Below are 22,726 nucleotides of genomic sequence, written 5' to 3'. Positions count from 1 at the left end.
ACTAGAGAGTTTTAGAAATGGCCAAAGGTGCTTCTGAAACTGAACAGCAGGGTCACCCCCAAACATTTTCAAGATGTTCTGTCAAAAATAAACCAAAAAAGTATTGTCAAGATTATGCAGATAACAAGTTAAAGAGTACAGAAGGACTTTATTTATTTATTTATTTTTCAGCTTGAGTCAACTTGACATTTTGTTGATTGGACTGTATTGGATGGAGAGTGTGCAATCCAAATCAAGAATGAGTCAAGTCATTTTTATTTGTATAGCGCTTTTCACAGCACACATAATTTCAAAGCAGCTCTACAGAAAATCATGCTTTAACAGAAAATGAAAAGGCAATATATATATAAGTCTAAAGAATCGTAATTGTATAGTTTGATAAAATACGATTGTGAATTGTGTTTAAAATAAGTAATTAAATAATAATTATATTTAGTTCCCCTTTGGCTAAACAACATGAATATATATGTATAATACTTATGTATAGTACAAGTCATGGCTTAAAATTATTAAACTAAGTGTTAAGGGCCAGTGTTTAAACAAAGATTTTCTATGAACTGTAAGATTAATGACCAATGTCTTTGAACATAGATGCTATAAGACCAGAAAATATTTACATAGATTTTTTTTTAATCTCTTTTTTTCTTCCTTTTTTATAATGACCAAAAAATAAGGCCCAAATTCAAATAAAAAAAAAAAACTATTATGTTTGACAGAAAATAAGTCAATGAAGTAATGTTGGTTTGGCATAGTGGTTAAGAAGGAACAAATAAAATCTACTTACAAAAGTAATAAAAGGCAATATTCTTAATATTATAATATAGTTATGTGAATAAAGTAAATTGAAGCAAATGCTTCAAATGCAAATGCTTAAAGACCATTAACATTTGGCTATACACAATTCATATATCTACCAGGGTAATTATCTCACCTGCAAGGTGATTCAGAGTAAATAACTCAATACACTGTATACTACTTATTACTAATAGTGTATGTTCTTGGTCTTTTATTTTATTTAGTGTTCTAGTAATCTGAAGAGTTTTATGTCAAAAAAAAGTTTTCCGTTTTAATCAGTCAGTAATTAAAAACAGAAAAGAACTGAAAAACAAAAACAAACAAAGCAGAAACAAAAATCTATGTTTGCATTGTCTAAAGGAAATGCAAGTGCGTGCGAGACAGCAAAAGATTAAAGAAAAAGGAATAGGCAATATGCTTTGGTTCAGTGTAAATTAAATGCTACATCAGAGCTGTAGCCATCTATACGAATCAACATGTAACATGGTTTTTGTGCCAGAATGTCATGCTGAAAAATATGGTTAAATAGATGTAGAAAGAAAAGACAAACTGCAATTCAGTATAAAAATATTATAATGGCACAATCAATGCTATTAATTCATTAAAGTGAGGGGGAGATTTTCAGACAGAAAGAACCTCCACTTGTCTGTGGTGCTGTTGACCAAGATCAACAGCACCACAGACACTCGTAGCTTGTTTAGAACATTTAACACACTCCTCTGCCCTCCCCCTCCACCACCTGACACATCACTGACAGCAGATATATTCATTTTTTACTGATAAGGTTACAGCCATCAGCAATACATTCACTGCACCACACCCTGTCAAACACCTGGCTCCTGTATGCAACTATTCTTTCCCTATGTTCTCTCCTTTAACTGACACTGAGGTTTCTAAATTCCTCCTCTCCAACCACCCCACAACCTGTTCCCCATTCCATCACACCTTCTCCAGGCCATCTCTCCGTCCATCCTACCGGCACTTACACACATAATTAACACATCCCTTCTTGCAGGCACTTTTCCCACTACATTTAAGCAGGCTCGAGTAACCCCACAGCTGAAAAAACCTGCACTTAACTCCACACAGATAGAACACTACAGACCAGTTTCTCTCATCCCATTCATGGCAAAAATACTTGAAAGGGCAGTTTTCAAACAGATCTCCGCCTATCTCTCACAGAACAAGCTGCTGGATGACAATCAGTCGGGCTTCAAAAGTGGACACTCTACTGAGACTGCCCTGCTGTCTGTCACTGACTCGCTGAGACAGGCGAAAGCTGAATCCAGATCATCCGTTCTGATTCTGCTGGACCTTTCTGCTGCCTTTGACACAGTCAACCATCAGATCCTACTCTCCACCCTCTCTAAACTGGGCATCACTGGAACTGTGCTTGACTGGTTCAACTCTTATCTCTCAGAAAGGTCTTTTGAGGTAGCCTGGAGAGGGGAAGTATCCAAGCCACACCAGTTACTTACTGGGGTACCTCAGGGATCAGTGCTTGGGCCACTTCTCTTCTCCATATACACAACATCACTGGGACCCATCATACACTCACATGGTTTCTCTTACACTGCTACGCTGATGACACGCAACTCTACTTGTCTTTCCAGCCCAACGACACCACAGTGACCGCTCGAATCACTGCCTGTCTGGCAGACATCTCAGCCTGGATGAAGGAACACCACCTTCAACTCAACCCAGCCAAGACCGAACTCCTTGTCTTTCCAGCCAACCCTGCTGTTGAACACAACATCACCGTGCAGCTGGGTCCAACCACAGTTTCACCTTCCAAAACGGTCAGAAATCTAGGGGCAACCATTGATGATGAGCTAAATTTCACAGACGACATTTCAAAAACTGCAAGATCATGTAGATTTACACTCTACAATATCAGGAAGACCCTTCCTCTCTGTACATGCCACACAACTGCTTGTTCAGTCCCTTGTCATAACTAGACTGGACTACTGTAATGCTCTCATTGCAGGCTTTCCTGCATGTGCTATTAGACCTCTCCAAATGATCCAGAATGCAGCAGCATGTCTGGTCTTTAATGAACCTAAGAGAGCACGTTACACCACTTTTTGTCTCTCTCCACTGGCTGCCGGTTCATGCACGTATTAAATTCAAGGCCCTGATGCTGGCATACAAAACAGTCACTGGGTCTGCTCCAGCATACCTACAAACATTTATGCAGAGCTACGTTCCCACCAGAAGCCTGCGGTCGGCTAAGGAACGTCGCCTTGTCGTACCAAAACAAAGAGGCACCAAAACACTTTCCCGGACTTTCAGTTTCATCATACCACAATGGTGGAATTACCTTCCCAACTCAATCCGGGAAGCTAACTCACTCTCTATCTTCAAAAAACGGCTAAAAACACATCTTTTCCAAAAGCACTTAACCGGTCAATAAAAAAATAAAATAAAATAAATATATTTACATTTCTTGTTGCACTTAAATCTGTTTTGTATACTATTCTGATGATAGTGAAACTTTGTAATATGGCACTTTTTGTACCACTGTCTCCCTAAGATGATTCGCTGATGTTTTTCCTCTTTTGTAAGTCGCTTTGGATAAAAGCATCTGCCAAATGAATAAATGTAATTTAAATGTACATGTATTAGACTCTGAATGTCTGAATATACTCAGGACTCAATATAACATCTAGCCTGTTTAGGATATATGCATACTCAAACAATCTATGATAGTGGACACAGAGTAACAGAGGAGTCAGGGAGAAAAAAATACCCTGCATACAAGGGACCGGTGAATGTGGTATGGAGCGTGTGCAAATGAATGGATGTTTTGTTACAAATGCTGTAATATGATAAACTTCCAGATTCCCAGTCAAGATAAACTCCTACACTTTTGGATCGAACACAAATAGGAAACTCACAAACCATGTAATTATTTTGCCACAATTTAAGTTTTCCATTTAAACAATGGAGACTAGGGAACTTGTTATTAATGCCCATTATCCTCTCTGTTCTATCGGCGCTCTTATAGGCCACTCCCAATCCAACTGCACCTTCAATCTTCACCTCAAAGTAACAGCGTCCAGTCAGAGGCTCTTTGCACATAGCCTGGGGATAGAGTTTATATCTGTCAGGATTATCAGGATATGGCTGCTCCACTCTGGATTCTGACACTTTCCGTTTACCATCAGACAGAATGAGGCGTCGATGTAACAAATCCTCGTCCACTGTGAGTTGACAGCCATCTGCAGAAAGCAGTAAGTTTATTGTAAACGGTTAGTTATTTGGTTTAGGGTATTGATTGCTAGATTTATTAATGTAAGATCTCCTATACAGAAGTTAGATTACTCTGTGGATCATTCGTTTAAATATTTTTTTTTTGTTGCATCTGTTTAACATATTTCATATTTGTTCATTGAATAGTTCTATTTGTATATTTTCCACAAGACACCTACATTTTCGCAGACCTGGTTTCATTCGACATTTTCCTCCATTGGAAAAACTAGGGAAAACTCAGAGTCAACATAGTGTATATGCAAAAGAGCAGCATTTAAAACAAAACAAAACACAGTAAAAAAAAAAAAACAGTATGGAATGACACAATTAAACAACAGTAAATGTTTGGCCTGTGCAATTATAAATAACTGTAAAAAAATTAAGACTTTAGCTATGCAGATGTGCCTGCTTGTGTCTTTAGTCTTTCAGCTCACCACTTGCACTTATCTCTCAATTTTCAAGTTTGTTTTTTTTTTGTTTTCTTTTTTTCTGGAAAATCAGAATATCCACATTATCAGAGAAGAGGGCGGATCTGTTAGCATTGACAAATGTCCCCTGCTGGACAATAACAGCACATGCTTGTTTATATAGAGCGGACACAACAGAATTGCTAAAATGTGTTCTTGTGGGAACTTTATAACGGGCTCGAGCACGTTAGGCAGATTATTAAATCCTATGTTTTCGACAACCGAAAGGCTGTTCCACATTGTATATTGCATCTAAGAACTTTTAGCAGGAGACTATAAACACTGAGAGCAGGTGAAGTTGAAAGACGCCGGGGCAGCGCCCACATTGATGAAAGAGCTGTCCGTATAAACATCACATACATTTGTCTGATCCGCTGTTTCTAGTATACCATCTCTGTAAAATTTTTATTCTGTGTGGTCTCATGTTGCTCCGCAATCTTTTTTTCCTTTTAGTTGTATGCAGATTGTGTTGTTCATATATGTTGTTTTAATATTGGTTTCAAGCATGCTAAGATATGTAATCATATGTGTGACTGCGCGTACCATACTAAAGGCCCTGACCTTTTGTTTCATGTACAGTTGCAGCGCTAGTATAAGTATTATCATATACTTATTTTACTGTAGTGTAAAATATACTCCAAATAAATGTAACTGATAGAACTAAGAGCACATACTCAAGTTTCTCCAGTTTACAGTTTGGATCTTCTTTTTTAGCAGAGAGCAATTTCATTTCTGAGTCTCCAGGGTGGTTGTAGCTCAGATCCAGCTCCCTCAGATGACCAGTGTTTGAGCTCAGAGCTGAAACCAGCGAACTGAAGCCCACCTCTGAGATCATACACCCCGAAAGTCTGCAGAAAATTTTGAAGGCCAAAAGATGTGAGCAGTGACACCATCAATCATCATAATAATATATTTTACACACAAGTAGTGGGCAACATTACATAAAAAAAGCTAATTGTTAACATATTATTTTATAACTAATATTCATCACTTGCTAAATTTCATGCTGTAACTTGATTAAAACACTTTTTATCAAGCACTTCTCTGAGCTGCCAAGCCTGCCATAGACTCCCAGCCTGAGGAAGAATAATTATTAGAAAACACAAGGTGCACGTGCATTTTCAATAATTTGACCCCTAATTATAATACAGTAATAGACATATTATGTCCTAATTGTTGTGCTTACCCCAGTTTCTCTATACTACACTGTGGATCTTTAAGTCCAGTTGATAGTTTTTTCACTCCTATATCTTTCAGGTCATTGTTTTTTAGCTCCAACTCCCTCAAGCTTGATGATTTTAAAACTGATGCTAGATCTTCACAACAAGAGTTTGTGAGACCACACCATTTTAACCTGTGGAAAGACAGAAATTAGACCACACAATTCACAAATCAGCCAATGACAAATCTAAACGTATAAACAAAAAATACTTACTTGAGTGTCAGAACTTTACAGTGTGGACTAATTAGTCCAGAACAGAGTGATTTTACTCCATTATCCGTGAGCTCATTGTAGCTTAGATCCAGTTCTCTCAGGGGAGAGTTTGTTGACATGAGAACTGAAGTCAAACTTTTACAGGAGTCTGATGAGAAATTACAGCTATTCAGTCTGAAACACAGAAAAAAAGTTAATCAACAACTAAAATGTATATATTTAAAATTATATACATTTCTGTATTTCAGGGTTCGTACACATTCTGACAAGTACATTTCCATGACTTTTCCATGTTTTTTCACGAGTTTCTTCTAAGGCTGTAGATTTAACATGTTAATTCGGTACAATTAATTATATATAAAAATAACACAAAATAATGCAATTAATCATGTTCCCAGACCTTGATGAGGAATATTTCTACTATCTGAGCAATTCAAGCTGTGAACTGTAGGCCAATGATAGGATTATGTTCAATAATATGGAAATAAATATATTGCCTTCTAAAGCCACTTTTTGTCTTACAGCTTTACTTGTCTGCCACAATAATGTAATGCATTTTAATTATTTTATAATTATTTATATATAACTATTCATAATTATTTTATCATTATTTATTATTGTAATTAAATTATTGTTATTTGTGGGGCTTTCTAAGCAAATATTTTTATCTAGTATGATCAATCGTGGTTATATATATATATATATATATATATATATATATATATATATATATATTGGCAGCCCTATAGTTTCTACCCATTTGTGAAAAATGTAATTCAGCATTGTGTATAGCTGTAACAGTCAAAACATACACCTTATACAATATCACTAAAGCAATGACAAACAGCATTTGCTTTGTAATGATTCACAACATTTTTATTTATTTATTCATTTATTGATGTGAACACTGTATTTGCCTTGTCTTGTCCTCTCACCTCATCGTTTATATGCTTTTTAATGCCAACTTGCCAAATTCCTATTTTTTACAAGCCACTTTTTTTCCTCTTCAAACAGAGGAAAATACACCAGTATATCTAGACTATAAATGTACATACAGTAAAATGTTAACCATTGGATTTAAACTGAATTCAACTCAGAGAACCTCCCGAGATGGTCTGAGATTATTTGCAGCGCTCACAATTAAGACAACGTTCTTGCAAACTACTTTCGGACCACTGACACAGAGAGAAATTCTACAAATGCACATTCTGCGAGAAGTCCTCAACAAACACTAAATCAGACACACGCATCAACACTTATTTCGTCTGTTCTGCAAAATAGAAATGGTCACGTAGGCTATAATATGGAATCACTCAGTACTAAAGGGAACAGAATTGGATTTCATATAAAATCAACACAGGACACCGTGTGTTGTATTTTAGCCAGTGCCTCAAATCCAAACAGCTGAGACCATTTAGAAATCTAAAGGCTATATACTGTATATACAGTATATTTCCATCAGTTTCACATACAATTGTCAATGTTAATAATTACAGATTAGAATGGAAAAAAAATTGAGGGAAATAGACCTGAAACGGACACCTTTCGAACGGCAGCCTTAAATCTGCTTTTGCTCCAGTACACAGATGTGCCTCTTAACAGAAACGAACAGGGGAAAGATCAAGGGACATTGAGACAATCAGCGCACATCTTATCTCATGATTTCCATTAAAAACAGGAGAATGTAGGTGATACCGAGACATGTAAGCACAGCGTAGTTCTAGCGGAAAGACTAGCAGCTGTTGATCATCACACCATTAGCTGGGTAATTCCTAGCCAATCGCATGTAAGCCATTGCTTTATAAGTCTGCACACAATCTATCACACTGCAGTTTCAGTGTGCTAACATGGCATCCTCCACCACCACCAGTTGAGCCCTGTCCGGCACGGGGGTAGACTCCTCGTCCCTGCCTCCTATCTCCGGCAGGATATGACGGTTCCGAGTACAACTCCCTCGGACCGCAAGACGGGCCTATGCCAAAGAGAGACATTACTTTTCTGTTTTACATTCATCAAATAAATGGCATCTTAAACCTGACTCAAGCCTGCGTGTCTTCCCGAAATAAATTTAATGATTGCTCATCAAGAAGTGGACAATTAACACTGCTCAGACTCACAAGCAAACGTCACCATAACATGATCAGTTATTACATACAAACGACTCGGGTTACTTAAATGTAATCCTTGTTCCCTGTTAAAAGCAGAACGAGATGCTGCGCTGGAAGCGCTTTGGGAACACCTTCATGTGTGTGACCAGCTGTGAATATGTGTGTAACACGTCAATGAACATTGACCAGTATTTATAGAATCTGCCGGTGTAATCATTGGATGCGCTGTTTGCTGTGTACAGTCTGTGAAGTCTTTGCTGCTCCGGCGTTGCAAACGGCGGGGAGCAGAAGGCTTAAGAGAGTGACTGGATGTAGGGTTGCGAAAGGCACCTTAGGCAGGTAGTCAGGATGAGGGTGCAAAATTGCTTTGGTCATTCCTGGGGCAAACTCTAAACAGGATGGTAAAACAGACAGAGCCTGTAGGTCCCCAATTCTCTTTAGAGAGGTAATCACCATAAGAAAAACCATCTTGAGAGTCAGAAGTCTGTCAGACGCTGACTCTAGAGGTTCAAAGGGGGTCTCAACCAGACCCTCAAGGACTATTGCTAAGTCATATGAAGAGGTGCTAACCTAGCAGGAGGCCACAGTCGCATGGATCCACGAATGAAGCGAGCGAGTAGAGGATGCCTCCCAAAGGGCACCCCTTCCATCAAGGCGTGAATATACACACCTGGTCCCTTATCAGGCTAATTAAGCCTCTGAGAGGGATAAAGGCAGATGGCAGACGGTGGTGCAACGAGAGAGAGATAGTTTACGGACATGTCCGTCATGTGTGTGTTTTGTCTTTTTAAGTTTATCATTAAAAATATTATTTATATTGAAAAAAAAAAAAAAACGTACTCGCCGGTTCAACAGCCGCTTCTCCCCGGGCGGACCGGAGTTAAGACTCACGACCCCCGGTGGTCAGAACGCCCCTCCGCGTTCTCAGCGACTCGTGGGGACACTCCTCCGCCCTGCCACAGCATGGCAAGCCGAAATGGCGGCCACATAGACCCTGAGAGTGGTGGGGCATGTGCCTGCTGACAGTTCTTTCTGCAGAAAGTCCAGAACTGAAGCAATCTGGCAGTTAACTGGATCTGCATTATGAACTTTTAATAGAGGGAAACGTATACAGGCGCATTCTGGGCCTGTATGCGCCACCGCGTCCAGCCCCGGGGCTGGGTGACTCAGGGAGAAGTAGAGGAGACATTGCACTGTTCATAGAGGCGAAGAGGTCCTCTTCTGCCCTGTAAAATCTCACCCAGATTTGTTCCAAGCGGAGGGAGCCCTAGCACTTAAAATGGTCTCGATAACCTCAGGAGAAAGCCCTGTGTACCTCAGTTGGTACCCTTCAGGGGCAAAGCATGAAAGGTTCCACAAATCTGGCCGGGGATGAAATATAGTCCCCTGTGCCTGAGAAAGAAGGTCCTTGCTGTTCGGAATCGCCCAAGGCAAGCCGTCGAGGAGAGATATTAACTCCGAGAACCATACCCTGTTCGGCCAGCGCGGCGCTATCAGAAAGACGCAAGACCCTTGCTGGCGAACTCTAGCCAAGACTCCCGGGAGCAGAGAAACTGGGGGAAAACGCATACAGATGCATTCCGGGCCATGTATGCGTCATCGCGTCCAGACCCAGGGGGGGCTGGGTGACTCAGGGAGAAGTAGAGGAGACATTGCTCTGTTCATAGAGGCAAAGAGGTCCTCTTCTGCCCTGTAAAATCTCACCCAGATTTGTTCCACTACCTCTGGGTGAAGTTTCCACTCCCCCGTCTGTATTTTCTGTCTGGACAGTAAATCTGTTCCCACATACAGGCATCCAGGGATATAAACTGCCCTGAGTGACAGGAGCTTGCTCTGAGCCCCAAGGAGAATCCGACGAGCCAGAAATTCAGCGGATGTGAACTTGGACCTCCTTGATGGTTTATGTAAGAGACTACCGCTGTATAGCCCACCCACACCAAGACATGGAAGCCTCTGGAGGAAGTATTTCAGGGCCAGAAATACAGCCATCAACTCGAGACAGTTACTGTGACAACCAAGCTGAAGACCCTCCCATTCCCCTTGAGCTGGACGACCACTTAAGACTGCTACCCAGCCCGTCAGGGAGGCGTCTGTCGTTAGCAGCCTTCGACGACGAGACGCACCCAGAGTGGGACCCAAGGTAAGAAACCGGGGTCTGAACCACATAGAAAGGGAACAAAGCCTGTGGCGCGTAACCCTTATTTGCCTTAGGGGACCGGCTCTTGGATGAAACCCCCTGGCTTTTAGCCACAGCTGGAACGGTCTCATGTGCATAAGGCCCGATGGGATCACCGCAGATGCAGACGCCATGAGACCTAGTATTCTTTGATACTGACGAGCAGTGCAACCTTGACCTAGCCTGACCTTGCTCAGGGTGTTCTGAATGGAAATGATTTGTGCGGGAGACAATTGTGCCTGCATCGTGATCGAATTCCGTATAACCCCCAGATAAGTGATTCCCTGGGTGGGAGAGAGAACGCTCTTTTGACGTTGAGTGTCAGACCCAGAGAAACCAGATGAGCCAAGACAATATCCCTATGCTGAACTGCCAGTTTTTGGAACTGCGCTAGGATCAGCCAGTCTTCTATGTAATTCAGAATGCGGATGCCCCGGAGTCGTAAATGAGCCAGTGCTGCATCCATGCATTTCATGAATGTGCGGGTTAATAGGGCTAGGCCGAATGGAAGAACCCGATACTAGAAGGCTTCACCCACGAAAGTGAACCTCAGGAACTTCCTGTGCTGTGGCGGAATTTCTATATGAAGATATGCATCCATGAGATCGATGGTGAACAGCCAAACTTGATGTTGGGCTTGTGACACGATCGTCTTGATAGTTAGCATCTTGGACTTGAACACCCTGACAGGGCAGTTCAAGCCTTGAAGATCTAAGGTCGGACGCAACCCCCACCCTTCTTGGGAACCAGAAAGTATTCGCTGTAATAACCTGACTCTTTCTCTGGAAGGGGAACATGTTCTATGGCCCCTTAGACCGAGAAGTTTCGCAGTTCTTTCGACAGTAGAAATGCCTGCTCCGGTTTACGGTAGTGGGGACCACGCCATTGCAACATGGAGGGAGACAAGCGAATTTAATTCTGTAGCCCTTTTCTACTGTTCTTAGGACCCACATAAAAATATCTGGCAGAAGTTTCCACGCTGCCAGGTACTCTGAGATGGCCAAACTCAATCACGCCAAACTTGAAGAATTCTTATCACACTTGTTCTGCTGAAAATATTTTGTTTGAAAATGTCATGACTTTTCCAAAACAGTTTTTCCATGTCATTTCTAGGCACAATTTCTAAATTCCATGACTTTTCCAGGATACAATGGTTTTTTTTTTTATATATATATATATTTGTAAGGGATAATCCATGACTATGTGTGTGATAAAATATTCTAATGCACAACGTAGAGGCGCAAAACCACCCAACGTGAAGCAGAGGGTGGTTGCCTCCACGAAGTGCCTTAAAATCTTTAAACACACACCTAGCCGTGGATTATCCCATTTATACCATGGTCACTTGCTGGCATTGATTTCTTAAAGCAGTCATTGTTTTTTATAGAGCAAATTGTTACTGGAAGGATAACGATAATTGTTAACTTTATCTATAGGTTGCTTGATCTAGAGTTATGCCATTTCTAAATCAGACACAGAAATAAAATAGTGTGAGAATATCACAGTTTTTTGAAAAACTGTGAATTTGAATACTCAGTTCACTTTCATCGAATGATAAAAAGATGCAGTGAACGTGAATGAGACTAAACATTTTACTTAACATCACCTTTTTTGTTCCATGGCAGAGAACAATTCATTCAGACTTAAGGTTGAGCAGTGATAAAAGTAATTTCATTTTTAAATGAACTGCCCTTTAACTACCTGTTAAAGTATTTGTTAAAGAAATCTGCCAAGAAAAAATATAAATGTTATTCAGCACATGCTAGACTTTATTCACAGCAGCGCCATATTTAATTTTTGACAAGAATGTACGTCTATCCCTCAGCCTTGTTGTCAGTCTCTTCAATGGGCTGTACTGCAGTTTAAAGTGTTTTTGGATCATTCCGCAGACAAAATATTGTTAAAATATATTTTCAAGGACACTCAGTAGACAAAAAACTCCAGACTAAATGAGTTGTGGAAAATCAGATGGGATCTAGGAGCTTTTTACAGTTTTAAACCATGCCTGCCATTGAAGAGATCCTCACAACTTCGTTTCCATTCCCATTAAAAATCAAAGATGACGCAACTTTAAATAAGGTCTATAGACCAATCCTTTTGTTTAAAAAAATGTCAGCACATGCACAGTAAGTGGTGGCAGAAAGCCCACTGACTGTTGTGTTAGATTTGATAGATGATTAAACGAAAGTATGACACAAAACCATCATAAATACAAACATATTCTCAGCGATACAATTACTATAATGAAATGAGTTAATAACAAACATGTAATCATGTTCGCTATACATTTTTGCTGCAAAGTTGATAATGTGAAATTATCTCCTCAGTCCAGTCAGCTCTGTTGATGGCTTGAAGCCACAGCAGTCAACGAGAGCCCTCGTAATAATTTTTCAACAACGTAATCCGATAAAAGTTGATGCAGTTTTACGCATGTTTTTGCCACTATTTCTGTGTTTAACATAAGCTCCAATCCCCGGCGCCGCATCAAACTCGCACCGGGGTTCTGGGGTGTGGGTCCGGCGACAAATCTAACTCTCACCGGACCTTTCCCGACCTGTGAAGACGCCAGCAGGTAGAAACCGGTCTCCAGAGGAGAGATGCGCTCATGGTTTAAAGGCAGCAGTGATGTGGCTCTTCATTGGGTTCAGGTGAGTCCCATCACATGCCTGCCAAACAGGGAAAAGTCACTGCTGGCAACGATGATCCACATGAGGGAATTTGACCTCTGAGACTTCCATATATACCATTTCAAGGACTGTTCGTTGGTGACATCAAGTAACGTAACTGTTCCATGAACATTTCCTGCTTGTCAAAACAGAGACTATTTAGCAGAGATGGGCCACTTCTATTAAAATTAATGGGAGAAATTGGAACGCCCAAAGGCAGCCATCAACAGATGTAGAAAGGAAGTCCCACCTAACAGGTAAAATTCACCTGTCAATCAACTCAAGAATGCAAATTAGCTATACAAGCTATTTATTTTTTTCCACATAATCTGTGTTAAAGACGCAATTCATTGTACCACTTGTAAAGATGGTGACTGAAACTACCTAATATCACCTTTTGATATCCACTGAAATAAGAAAATCATACAGGTTTGCAACAGCATGAGGTAAGTGATGACAATTTTCATTTGTGTGTGAAATATCTCAAGTAAATGTCACAACTCATCAGTTACCTTAAAAATGGTTGTTTAAATTTGACAATATGTATTGAAAATTTTAACAGAATAATAATGAAAGAGAACTGCTCTGCATAATTAGTTATGTATTAGTTAATATATTTTCATATTATGTATATTATTAATATTATAATATTTATATAATGATATTATTGTTTTGCATATTATTATGACATTTTTTAAATTGAAGGATACAAATGACAGAAAATACATGTATATGTTAGATCTAAAGAGATGGAGAGGAGAGATACAGTATAACAGGTGTTAAGACCGTTCCAACCTCGAGTGCTTGCAAATTGCCACGGTGACAGATTTGTCGATTATAAGCAGAAAATATAGCTGCAAGCAGCGATGGCGGGCCCAAGCCGGTGGCACCGCCACCCCCGTGCCTTTAGGGTTGCTGTGCACGATGGGCAATAACGTAACCTCGCTTTGACTGTCGAGAAGATGTGTGCTGTAGACCTTGCATCAGTGTGGGCTCTGCAAAAGTGCGCATCGAGGGCACATATCAACCACAAAGTATGCGTGAGCACCCTTCTGATACCTAAAATGAAAAATGAGACACCCTACGGTCTCATGGAGTTAATGGACACATGAAATAAGTACACAAGACTGAAAATTCATATGAAGTGTGCCATTTGGGACAGGGCCTATGACCGTGAACCACAATAGTCACATCTATGAGGTAATTCAAATGTAGAATAATTTTTAATGTCATAGGATGTCATAGGCCAATATCTTTTGCAGCACTTAAATGTGTTAATCCAGAAGGCCAGTATTTATCTGGAGGTCTTTGTACAGGTTTATTAATGTAATTATAATTTACGCTTATGTGTTCCTATGATATGCAATGGAAGTACATTTTTATGTTTAACATGGGTGTATTCACAATACATAGCATACGATATCATATTTTACGATTATTTATCATTATGTTAAGTAGATCATTAAAGTTAAGATAGTAAATGTATTTATATATTTTGTAGTAGCTAATATAACAAGCAAGTACACTGTGGGAATTATGAATTATACCAATGGAGTCGTATGGATTGCTTTTATGCTCCCATTATTATGCTGTCCTTTTTATTCATAAATTAATTTCCTCGCCACGGCCAAAACGTTGGAGATATCAAAATCCATCCGCAATGTAGCATCCTCAATGTCTTGACTTCATGCTGACCGAGTTTGGTGGCAATTGGATTAATTCTCTAGGAGGAATATATATAATTCCAGAGCATGTGTTTCCAAACAACCTATAATAGCCGACTTCCTGTTGGGCTGGCGTAAAACTTAGAGCACTAAAGTTGTTCGGCCCGATGAGATCTAGAAGTGTTCCAAGTTTCATATTATTACATGCAAGCATGTTTGATATATGGACCAAGTTTTCAGACCCCGCTCAAGGGGCGCTGTCGAGCCCCCTGCCACGCTCGGGTACCAGCTTCAGCCCGCCCCGATGGCCGCGGGTTCTGACCCGTGTGCAAAGTTTCAAGAGTTTTTGAGCACGTTAAGGGCCCCAAAAGTCCCGGAAACCTTGAAAAACAATATCTTAATGCAAATCTCACCCAACAGAAAACCCCTCTCCTCCCCTCCCTCCCTCCCCACACACACACACAAACACACAGAATCGCAGGTCTGTCTGTCAGAGAGAGAAAAATTCAGAGAAATCCACATTCAAACCACAATATCTGACTTTCTGTTGGTCGGAGCTAATGACTGTAAATTAGAAAGTTGTTCAGCTCGACGAGAACAATATACACGCCGAGTTTTGTAACTGTAGATAGAACTAACTAAGTTATAACACACTTCATGTGTCCTTTTTAGTCCTAAATCAATTTCCTCGCCACGGCCAAACCGTTCGAGATATCAAAAATCCGTCCGAATGTAGCATCCTCAATGTCTTGACTTCATGCCGACCGAGTTTGGTGGCGATTGGATTCATTCTCTAGGAGAAATATATATAATTCCAGAGCATGTGTTTCCAAACAACCCATAATAGCCGACTTCCTGTTGGGCTGGCGTAAAACTTAGAGCACGAAAGTTGTTCGGCCCGATGTGATCTACAAGTGTACCGAAGTTTCATATTATTACATGCAAGCATGTTTGATATACGGACAAGTGTTTGAATCCCATTCCAGGGGCGCTGTCGAGCCCCCTGCCACGCTCGGGTACCATCTTCGCCCGCCCTGATGGCCGCGGGTTCCGACCCGTGTGCAAAGTTTCAAGAGTTTTTGAGCACGTTAAGGGCCCCAAAACCTTGAAAAACAAAAATAAAAGCATTTCACTCATCAGCAAAATCAGCCCCTCCCCCAGACACAGAGAGACGTAGGGTCAGTGGGAGAGGCAGAGAAAATTCTCCAAAAATCCACATTCAAACCAAAATATCTGACTTTCTGTTGGTCTGAGCTAATGACTGTAAATTAGAAAGTTGTCCGGCTCGATGAGAACAATATAATTACTGAGTTTTGTGACTGTGGGTTAAAGTATAAAACCAACCCCTCACTTTTGTCAAAAGGTGGCGCTACTGAGCCCCTGCACCACGCCCGTTTCTGAAACTTTGCACATGTCTACTGGCTAATAAATGTGATGTGTCTGTCGAGTTTCATGCAATTTCAAGTATGCTAAGAGTCTAAAAAGCATCAAAAAAGAATATTCGAGTTTGAAGCATTGCCGCTGCAACAGTATCCAAGATATCAATAATCCTTTCACATGTCTACATCTGCCGTGTGTTTACATTACACACCAAAAGTTTGAAGTAAATCGGGTAAAAATAAGAGGGTGATTTCAAAGCATTTTGAAGGTGACACACTTCCTTCTGCCAGTTGGTGGCGCTATAACTTTGACTCACAATAGTCACATCCATGCGATCGGGCTCTTACAGCGAACAAACTGCTGAAGTTTCATCGAGATCAATTAATGTATGCAGAAGTTATAACACACTTCCTGTTTCTCTTTTCGCGCCATCATTTCGTTTCCTCGCCACGGCCAAACCGCTCGAGATATCAAAAATCCGCCGGCAATTTTTCATCCTCAATGTCTTGACTTCATGCTGACCGAGTTTCGTGGCGATTGGTGGAATTCTCTAGGAGGAGTATTTCAAATTCCATTGCATGCCTTTTCCAAACAACCCTAAATAGACGATTTCCTGTTGGGCTGAGGTAAAAAGTAAAAGTATGAAGGATATATGAAACGATGAGATCTATATGTGTACCGAGTTTCATATTATTACATGCAAGCGTGTTTGATTTATGGACCAAGTTTTCGGACCTCGCTCCAGGGGCGCCGTCGAGCCCCCTGCCACGCTCGGTACCAGCTTCAGCCCGGCCCTAATGGCCGCGGGTTCTGACCCGTGTGCAAAGTTTCAAGAGTTTTCGAGCACGTTAAGAGCCCCAAAAGTGCCCCAATAGTCGTAAAAAAAATAATAATCATAGTCATCCTAACGAAAACAATAGGGCCTTGCCTTTTCAAGGCTTGGGCCCTAACAAGTTGTTAGTGCATCGCTCGTTTACAGAGACGCAAAATAACAGAATTTGCATTTCTGATTAACAGGTTTATGAAGGTTTATACATGTGTAACATCATAATTTAGTACAAATGCGCTTCCTTGCATGTGCTCATATTTAAGTATCAGCTGCTAAATGCAGGAGAGAGAGAGAAAAAAATTATTATGACTCACAAAGATTCAGCTGTTTTAAGTGTGTCCTCAATTCATGCCCCAAAATTAAAGACCACAGCAAATGAAATTTAAGACTTTTGTAATTTAAGATATTTAAGACTTTTTATGGTTTAAATTTTAAAAAGTAAATGTAAGACTTTTTAAGGAACTCTGAGAACACGCTTTAAAAATAAGCCTATGAGCATTTGAAAGCAGTCGTGTGTCAGTCATACTGCCCGCTGGTACAGGATAGACTCGGTGCTTTGTACTACCTGTACTGCAGAAACACTGGTATAGTTACATCCATTTTATTTTTGTATCGACTTGGTACCGTAGAACCGGTACTTTTTACAACACTAGAACAGAGTAATAAAACTCTTGCAATGTGTCATTACGGAGGACAGCAGAGAAGGCGCATTAATATAGAATGGTGATTAAAACTGATTGGAAATACCTGTGCATTAAACGGTTTTAACGAACACATTCCAACCAATCAAAATAGAGTATTCAAATGGAATGTGGTATAAATACAATAATGTCACGCAATGTGCTTTGGATAGACCCATAAACATGTTATTTTTGAAAACAAAGACACATATTGACCACTTACCCCAGCTTCTGTACTTGACAGTGTGGACTTGTTAGTCCAGATAAGAGTATGCTCACTCCATACTTGTCTAATTTACTGTTGCTGAGATCCAACTCTCTCAAGGGTGAGTTCAACTGGACAGCTGAGGCCACTCTTCTGCAGGATTCTTGTGAGAGATTACAGCAATCCAATCTGCACAGTGGAGATAATCATTACACTAATTAATAGGGTTGGGAGATGAAAACATGATCTTCAATATCAGCATTCATCTGCCAATGTGGACACATTTTTACGCTCACCCAATTCATTCTGAAAGAAAAAAAATACAGGTCTCTGAAGTATGGGTTATTTTATATTGAAACTACTGTAAGACAACTTGCTGCATTGTAAAGTGGCTGCACAGAACATGTATTTCAAGGTGTAGCAGTGCAATCCAGTATAGAATGCAGTAGAAGTGCATTGTAATAATGTACAGGATGTATGTTAAACAGAATAAAACTGACCTGGCCTTTCTGCAGATCCTTAGTACTGGCAGCAGCCTCAGCTGGTTTGCTGTTGATGTATGGAACTTCTTCATGTCAAACTCATCTAACTCCTCTCCTGATGCGAGCAACAAATAGGCCAGTGCTGACCATTGCTCTGGCTCCAGCTCACTACCTAACAGTGTTCCTGATTTCATGGCAGTCTGAATTTCTTTGACAAGAGAGTTGTCTTTCAACTCATTTAAACAACTGAAAAGATTAATGATTCTCTCTGCCGTTAATTCCTGTTTGATCTTGTCTTTAATATAATGCACTATCTTGCTTTTATCTACACAGTGTTGAGATAAATCACCTTTAGAAAAGTCTTGCAAGAGAGTGTGGTTAGGGTCAACGGAAAGACCCAAAAGGAAGCGGACGAAGAGGTCTAGGTGTCCATTTTCACTTCTTAAAGCTTTGTCCACTGCACTCTGATGTACATCAGAAAGATATAATTTGTTGGGGTTTTTGTCAAGAACATTTTCACCATTATTAAGACATGCAAAGTGTGCATATACTGCTGCAAGATACTCCTGAAAGATCAGATGCACAAAACTGTAGACCTTTTCCCTGTACAATCCCTGCTCCTCTCTGAAAATCACTGTGCACACAGAGTACTCTGAGACTTTTTTGACATCAATGCCACAGTTTACCAGTTCTTCTTCAAGAAATGTACAATTGCCTTTCTCTAGTTGCTGGAAAGCCATTTCTCCTAGTTTAATAATCAATGTTTTGTCAGATTCAGTCAGTTTCTTTGGGTTACTTTCATCAGCTCCATTGAACTTCTTATGCTTGAGACTGATCTGAATGAGCAGGAAGTGAGTGAACATCTCAGTCAGAGTTTTGGGTATTTCATCAGAGTTCCCATCACTCAACATATTTTCGAGCACAGTGGCTGAAATCCAACAGAAGATTGGCATGTGACACATGATGTAGAGACTCCGACATGATTTGATGTGAGTAATAATTTCACTTGCCAGTTTCTGATCACTAATTTTCCTCCTAAAGTATTCTTCCTTCTGAAGATCATTGAATCCACGAATCTCTGTGACCCGATGGACACACTCAGGAGGGATCCGTGTGGATGTTGATGGTCGTGAAGTTATCCAGAGGAGAGCAGAAGGAAGCAGATTGCCCTTGATGAGGTTTGTAAGTAGCACATCAACAGAGGTTTGCTCATTTATATCAGAGCAGATGTCATTCTTCTGGAAATCAAGAGGATACTGACAGACTTCTAAACCATCCAAAATAAAAAGCACTTTCAATTCTGAAAGATTTGCTTCCTTCAATTCAGGAGCATATTGCTGAATGAGTTGCAGAAGACTGCAGTTCCCCTTTTTCTGGTTGAGGTCTCGAAATGGAAGATGAACGATGACATTGATATCTTGGTTTGCTTTTCCGTCTGCCCAGTCTAGAATGAACTTCCGCACTGACACATTCTTCCCAATGCCTACTATGCCCATTGTCAGGACTGTTCGGACATGTTGTCTTTGTCCTGGAAGTGTCTTGAAGATGTCATTACATGCGTATTTAGTCTCTGGAGTGGTTCTGCTTTGTGATATCACCTCATTCCTTAATACCTCATGTTCATTGTTTATTTCTCCACATCCACCCTCAGTCAAGAAGAGATCTGTGTAGATCTCATTCAGTAAACTTTGTTTACCTTGAGATGAATTTCCTTCATTTAAATGTTGACATTTGTGCCTAAGTGTTGATTTATTGGCATCTGTGATTTTTTGAAGTGGATTACCTAGGTGAAAGTAAGAGATTTTTAGATGCAATGACTCTTTTTTTGTTTTGTTTTGTTTAACTAATATATATATAAAATACCATTAGACAGGAAGTGTGTTGTGATCCTCAATGCTGCCTCTCCTTCAAAGCTCTCCGCTAATATTTCGACAACTTCAGAGGCACTAAGCTGCTCTGTATGACTTCCTAAGCATTCTGGGTATTCCTCATTCAGTTCTCTTTTGAAGGTTTTAAAGTCTTCTTTCCCCATTTTCCCCATAATTTGAAGGAGCAGGGATTGAATGCTTGGCACATTAGGTTTCTGCACAACAAAAGAGTAACCAAAACCTTTTTATAAATGTATCATAAACAATATAATCCATGCCTCTGGTTCACATTTACAGAGCTTTATTTTAAAATATTTTTAGAGAAACTAACCACACTGTAGATTTTACTGTGGCCACGGTGATCTTGCACAACACAGATGTTACAGATGTATATGTTGTCGGTCTTGCAGAACACCTCCAAAGCTCTATGGTGCTGCTGACAAACTCTATTAGCAGGTATACACCCTGCCTGCTCTGAGGATTCTTGTGTTGACAACTTCCTGCGTGGATATTTATTTTTTAATCAATTATTGTAAAATGACATTCTTTGGATTATGAAATTATTCATACTTATTTAAATCCTGATTATTGCATTATAGCACATCCCTTGCAAAAATTGATAATTTTCACATGCAAATGTGCTTTTGCGTCAAACTTGCAGCAAATTGTCCATTGTTGCAAATTTATGGAATTTTCACTGTAACTTTTTTGTAAATGTTGACCAAACCTTTTTGTAATTATCTGTGCTTCATCGCTGAAGTTCAGTGGTTCAGGAATTGATCTTGCACTCTTCAGAGACACATGCGATGTTGTTGAGGAGTCTGATCTCTCCTGTTTATTTCTAAGAGAAGATCAGGCAGAGAATATTTGGCATGTGTAAACAAGCATTTTCTTGAAGTCATTCTAACTTCCTCATAAATGCTTCATTATATCAAACCTTTTTATGACTTTTTGTACTCCATCACAAAAGTTCATTGGTTCAGGAATTGATCTTGCACTCTTCAGAGACACATGTGATGTTGTAGGTGAGTCTGATGTGTTCTGTATGTTTCTAAAAGTAAAACAAGGAGATAATATTTGTCACAAGTAAACAGGTATGTTTTAAAATGTTTACTTTTCTTTTATAATGTCAACTTAATTTAATGCTTCAACCTTTTAGTGCCATCTCCTTTTAGTTCATCGCTGAAGTTCATTGGTTCAGGAATTGATCTTGCACTCTTCAGAGACACATGTGATGTTGTAGGCGAGTCTGATGTGTTCTGTATGTTTCTAAAAGTAAAACAAGGAGATAATATTTGTCATAAGTAAACAGGTATGTTTTAAAATGTTTACTTTTCTTTTATAATGTCAACTTAATTTAATGCTTCAACCTTTTAGTGCCATCTCCTTTTAGTTCATCGCTGAAGTTCATTGGTTCAGGAATTGATCTTGCACTCTTCAGAGACACATGTGATGTTGTAGGCGAGTCTGATGTGTTCTGTATGTTTCTAAAAGTAAAACAAGGAGATAATATTTGTCACAAGTAAACAGGTATGTTTTAAAATGTTTACTTTTCTTTTTTAATGTCAACTTCATTTAATGCTTCAACCTTTTAGTGCCATCTCCTTTTAGTTCATCGCTGAAGTTCATTGGTTCAGGAATTGATCTGTCACTCTTCAGAGACATATGTGATGGTTTCGGTGAGTCTGGTCTCTCTTGTATAGTTCTGAGAGTGAGGAAGAAATAAAAAAAATGCTGGCACTAAATATTTGCCACTTGTAAAAAGTTAGGCTATTTTTTTTTATATTTCAGAGAAAAAAACACAATAAATAATCAATAATCTAAAATTCTAAAATAATAATAAATACAACTTTGCTCTGTATCTTTATGCTTTGGGTTATAAGTAATTGAAGTAGTGTTGTTTAAGTGCAATGTGAAAGCATATTAATTCCATATTAAATCCTAAACACCATGATGTTCATAACAACTTCAAAAATTATCAACCACTATTTTTTGTTTAGGCGGTAAGTTTCATTGTTATTTGTGTAACAAACCAGTAATCCATTATCAGTGACAATAAATTGATCAAAATAAATGCATATCTTTCTCACTGTCCTCACAATTTAGAGAGAATGTCTTCTGGACTGCTCTTGGGGGCAGATGGATCATCCTGATTTCCAGACACACTCATCAAATAACAGATTCCTGTGAACAAAGAAGTGTTTTATTTGGAGGCTCCGAAATAACAAAACAAGTTGTTGCCGTTTATTACTTGCTTTTGTGGGTAATTAGGCTATTCTTTTTTTGTTTTATCCTGAGATGGTTGTATATGGACAGTCAGGTCATGTCAGTCTGTCTCTTATATCTAACGAATTATGTGTTGTGAGTGTTTCTACCGTTCACCTAAAATAAACAGACTTATAAACTAGGGTGTAGGACCTACATAAAAAGTTGCCGAACAGCTCAAAACTCGATCAATTTAGTAAACAAATCCTTTTTAACGGAAAATTAAGTATAAAAGTTGATAAATAATAAGAATAATGTTCCTTAATCGCAATGATAGACAGAATTATTCGTTAAAACTTACCGCACTTCTCAAATCGGTTTCACTTTCACTTAGTTGACTGACGCAGCAATTAATTAAAACGGAAAAGGAAGGGAGGAGTTCTTGAATGTGGGGTTGAACATTTAAAAGCTACCAATGAGAGACCTTGTAATTACATCCGCACAAAACTTTCTT

At 39.5% G+C, this 22,726-nt stretch overlaps 1 protein-coding gene across 3 annotated transcripts; it reads right to left on the bottom strand.

The window, feature by feature from the left end:
• Positions 1–232: 232 nt before the first annotated feature.
• si:ch211-201o1.1 (NACHT, LRR and PYD domains-containing protein 12) lies at positions 233–22,613 on the bottom strand. 3 transcript variants are annotated; one of them, XM_052147030.1, is made up of 16 exons: positions 22,574–22,613; positions 22,107–22,191; positions 21,596–21,712; positions 21,378–21,494; positions 21,160–21,276; positions 20,945–21,058; positions 20,735–20,848; positions 20,339–20,507; positions 20,003–20,222; positions 18,158–19,922; positions 17,676–17,846; positions 5,950–6,123; positions 5,701–5,868; positions 5,189–5,362; positions 4,227–4,273; positions 233–4,016 (listed from the first exon to the last, which is right to left on the bottom strand). In XM_052147030.1, exons 2-16 carry the CDS (start codon positions 22,175–22,177, stop codon positions 3,496–3,498), a joined length of 4,059 nt encoding a protein of 1,352 aa, XP_052002990.1. In that variant the 5' UTR covers positions 22,178–22,191; positions 22,574–22,613; the 3' UTR covers positions 233–3,495. The 3 variants fall into 3 exon arrangements, with proteins under 3 accessions (XP_052002990.1, XP_052002991.1, XP_052002992.1); XM_052147031.1 differs by lacking the exon at positions 21,160–21,276; XM_052147032.1 differs by lacking the exon at positions 21,378–21,494.
• Positions 22,614–22,726: the final 113 nt, after the last annotated feature.

This window comes from Xyrauchen texanus, chromosome 17 (assembly GCF_025860055.1).
Source record: "Xyrauchen texanus isolate HMW12.3.18 chromosome 17, RBS_HiC_50CHRs, whole genome shotgun sequence".
NCBI classification, from domain to species: Eukaryota; Metazoa; Chordata; class Actinopteri; order Cypriniformes; family Catostomidae; genus Xyrauchen; species Xyrauchen texanus.
Note: the sequence above shows the minus strand (reverse complement) of the source record. Positions and strands in the feature narration are given on the sequence as shown.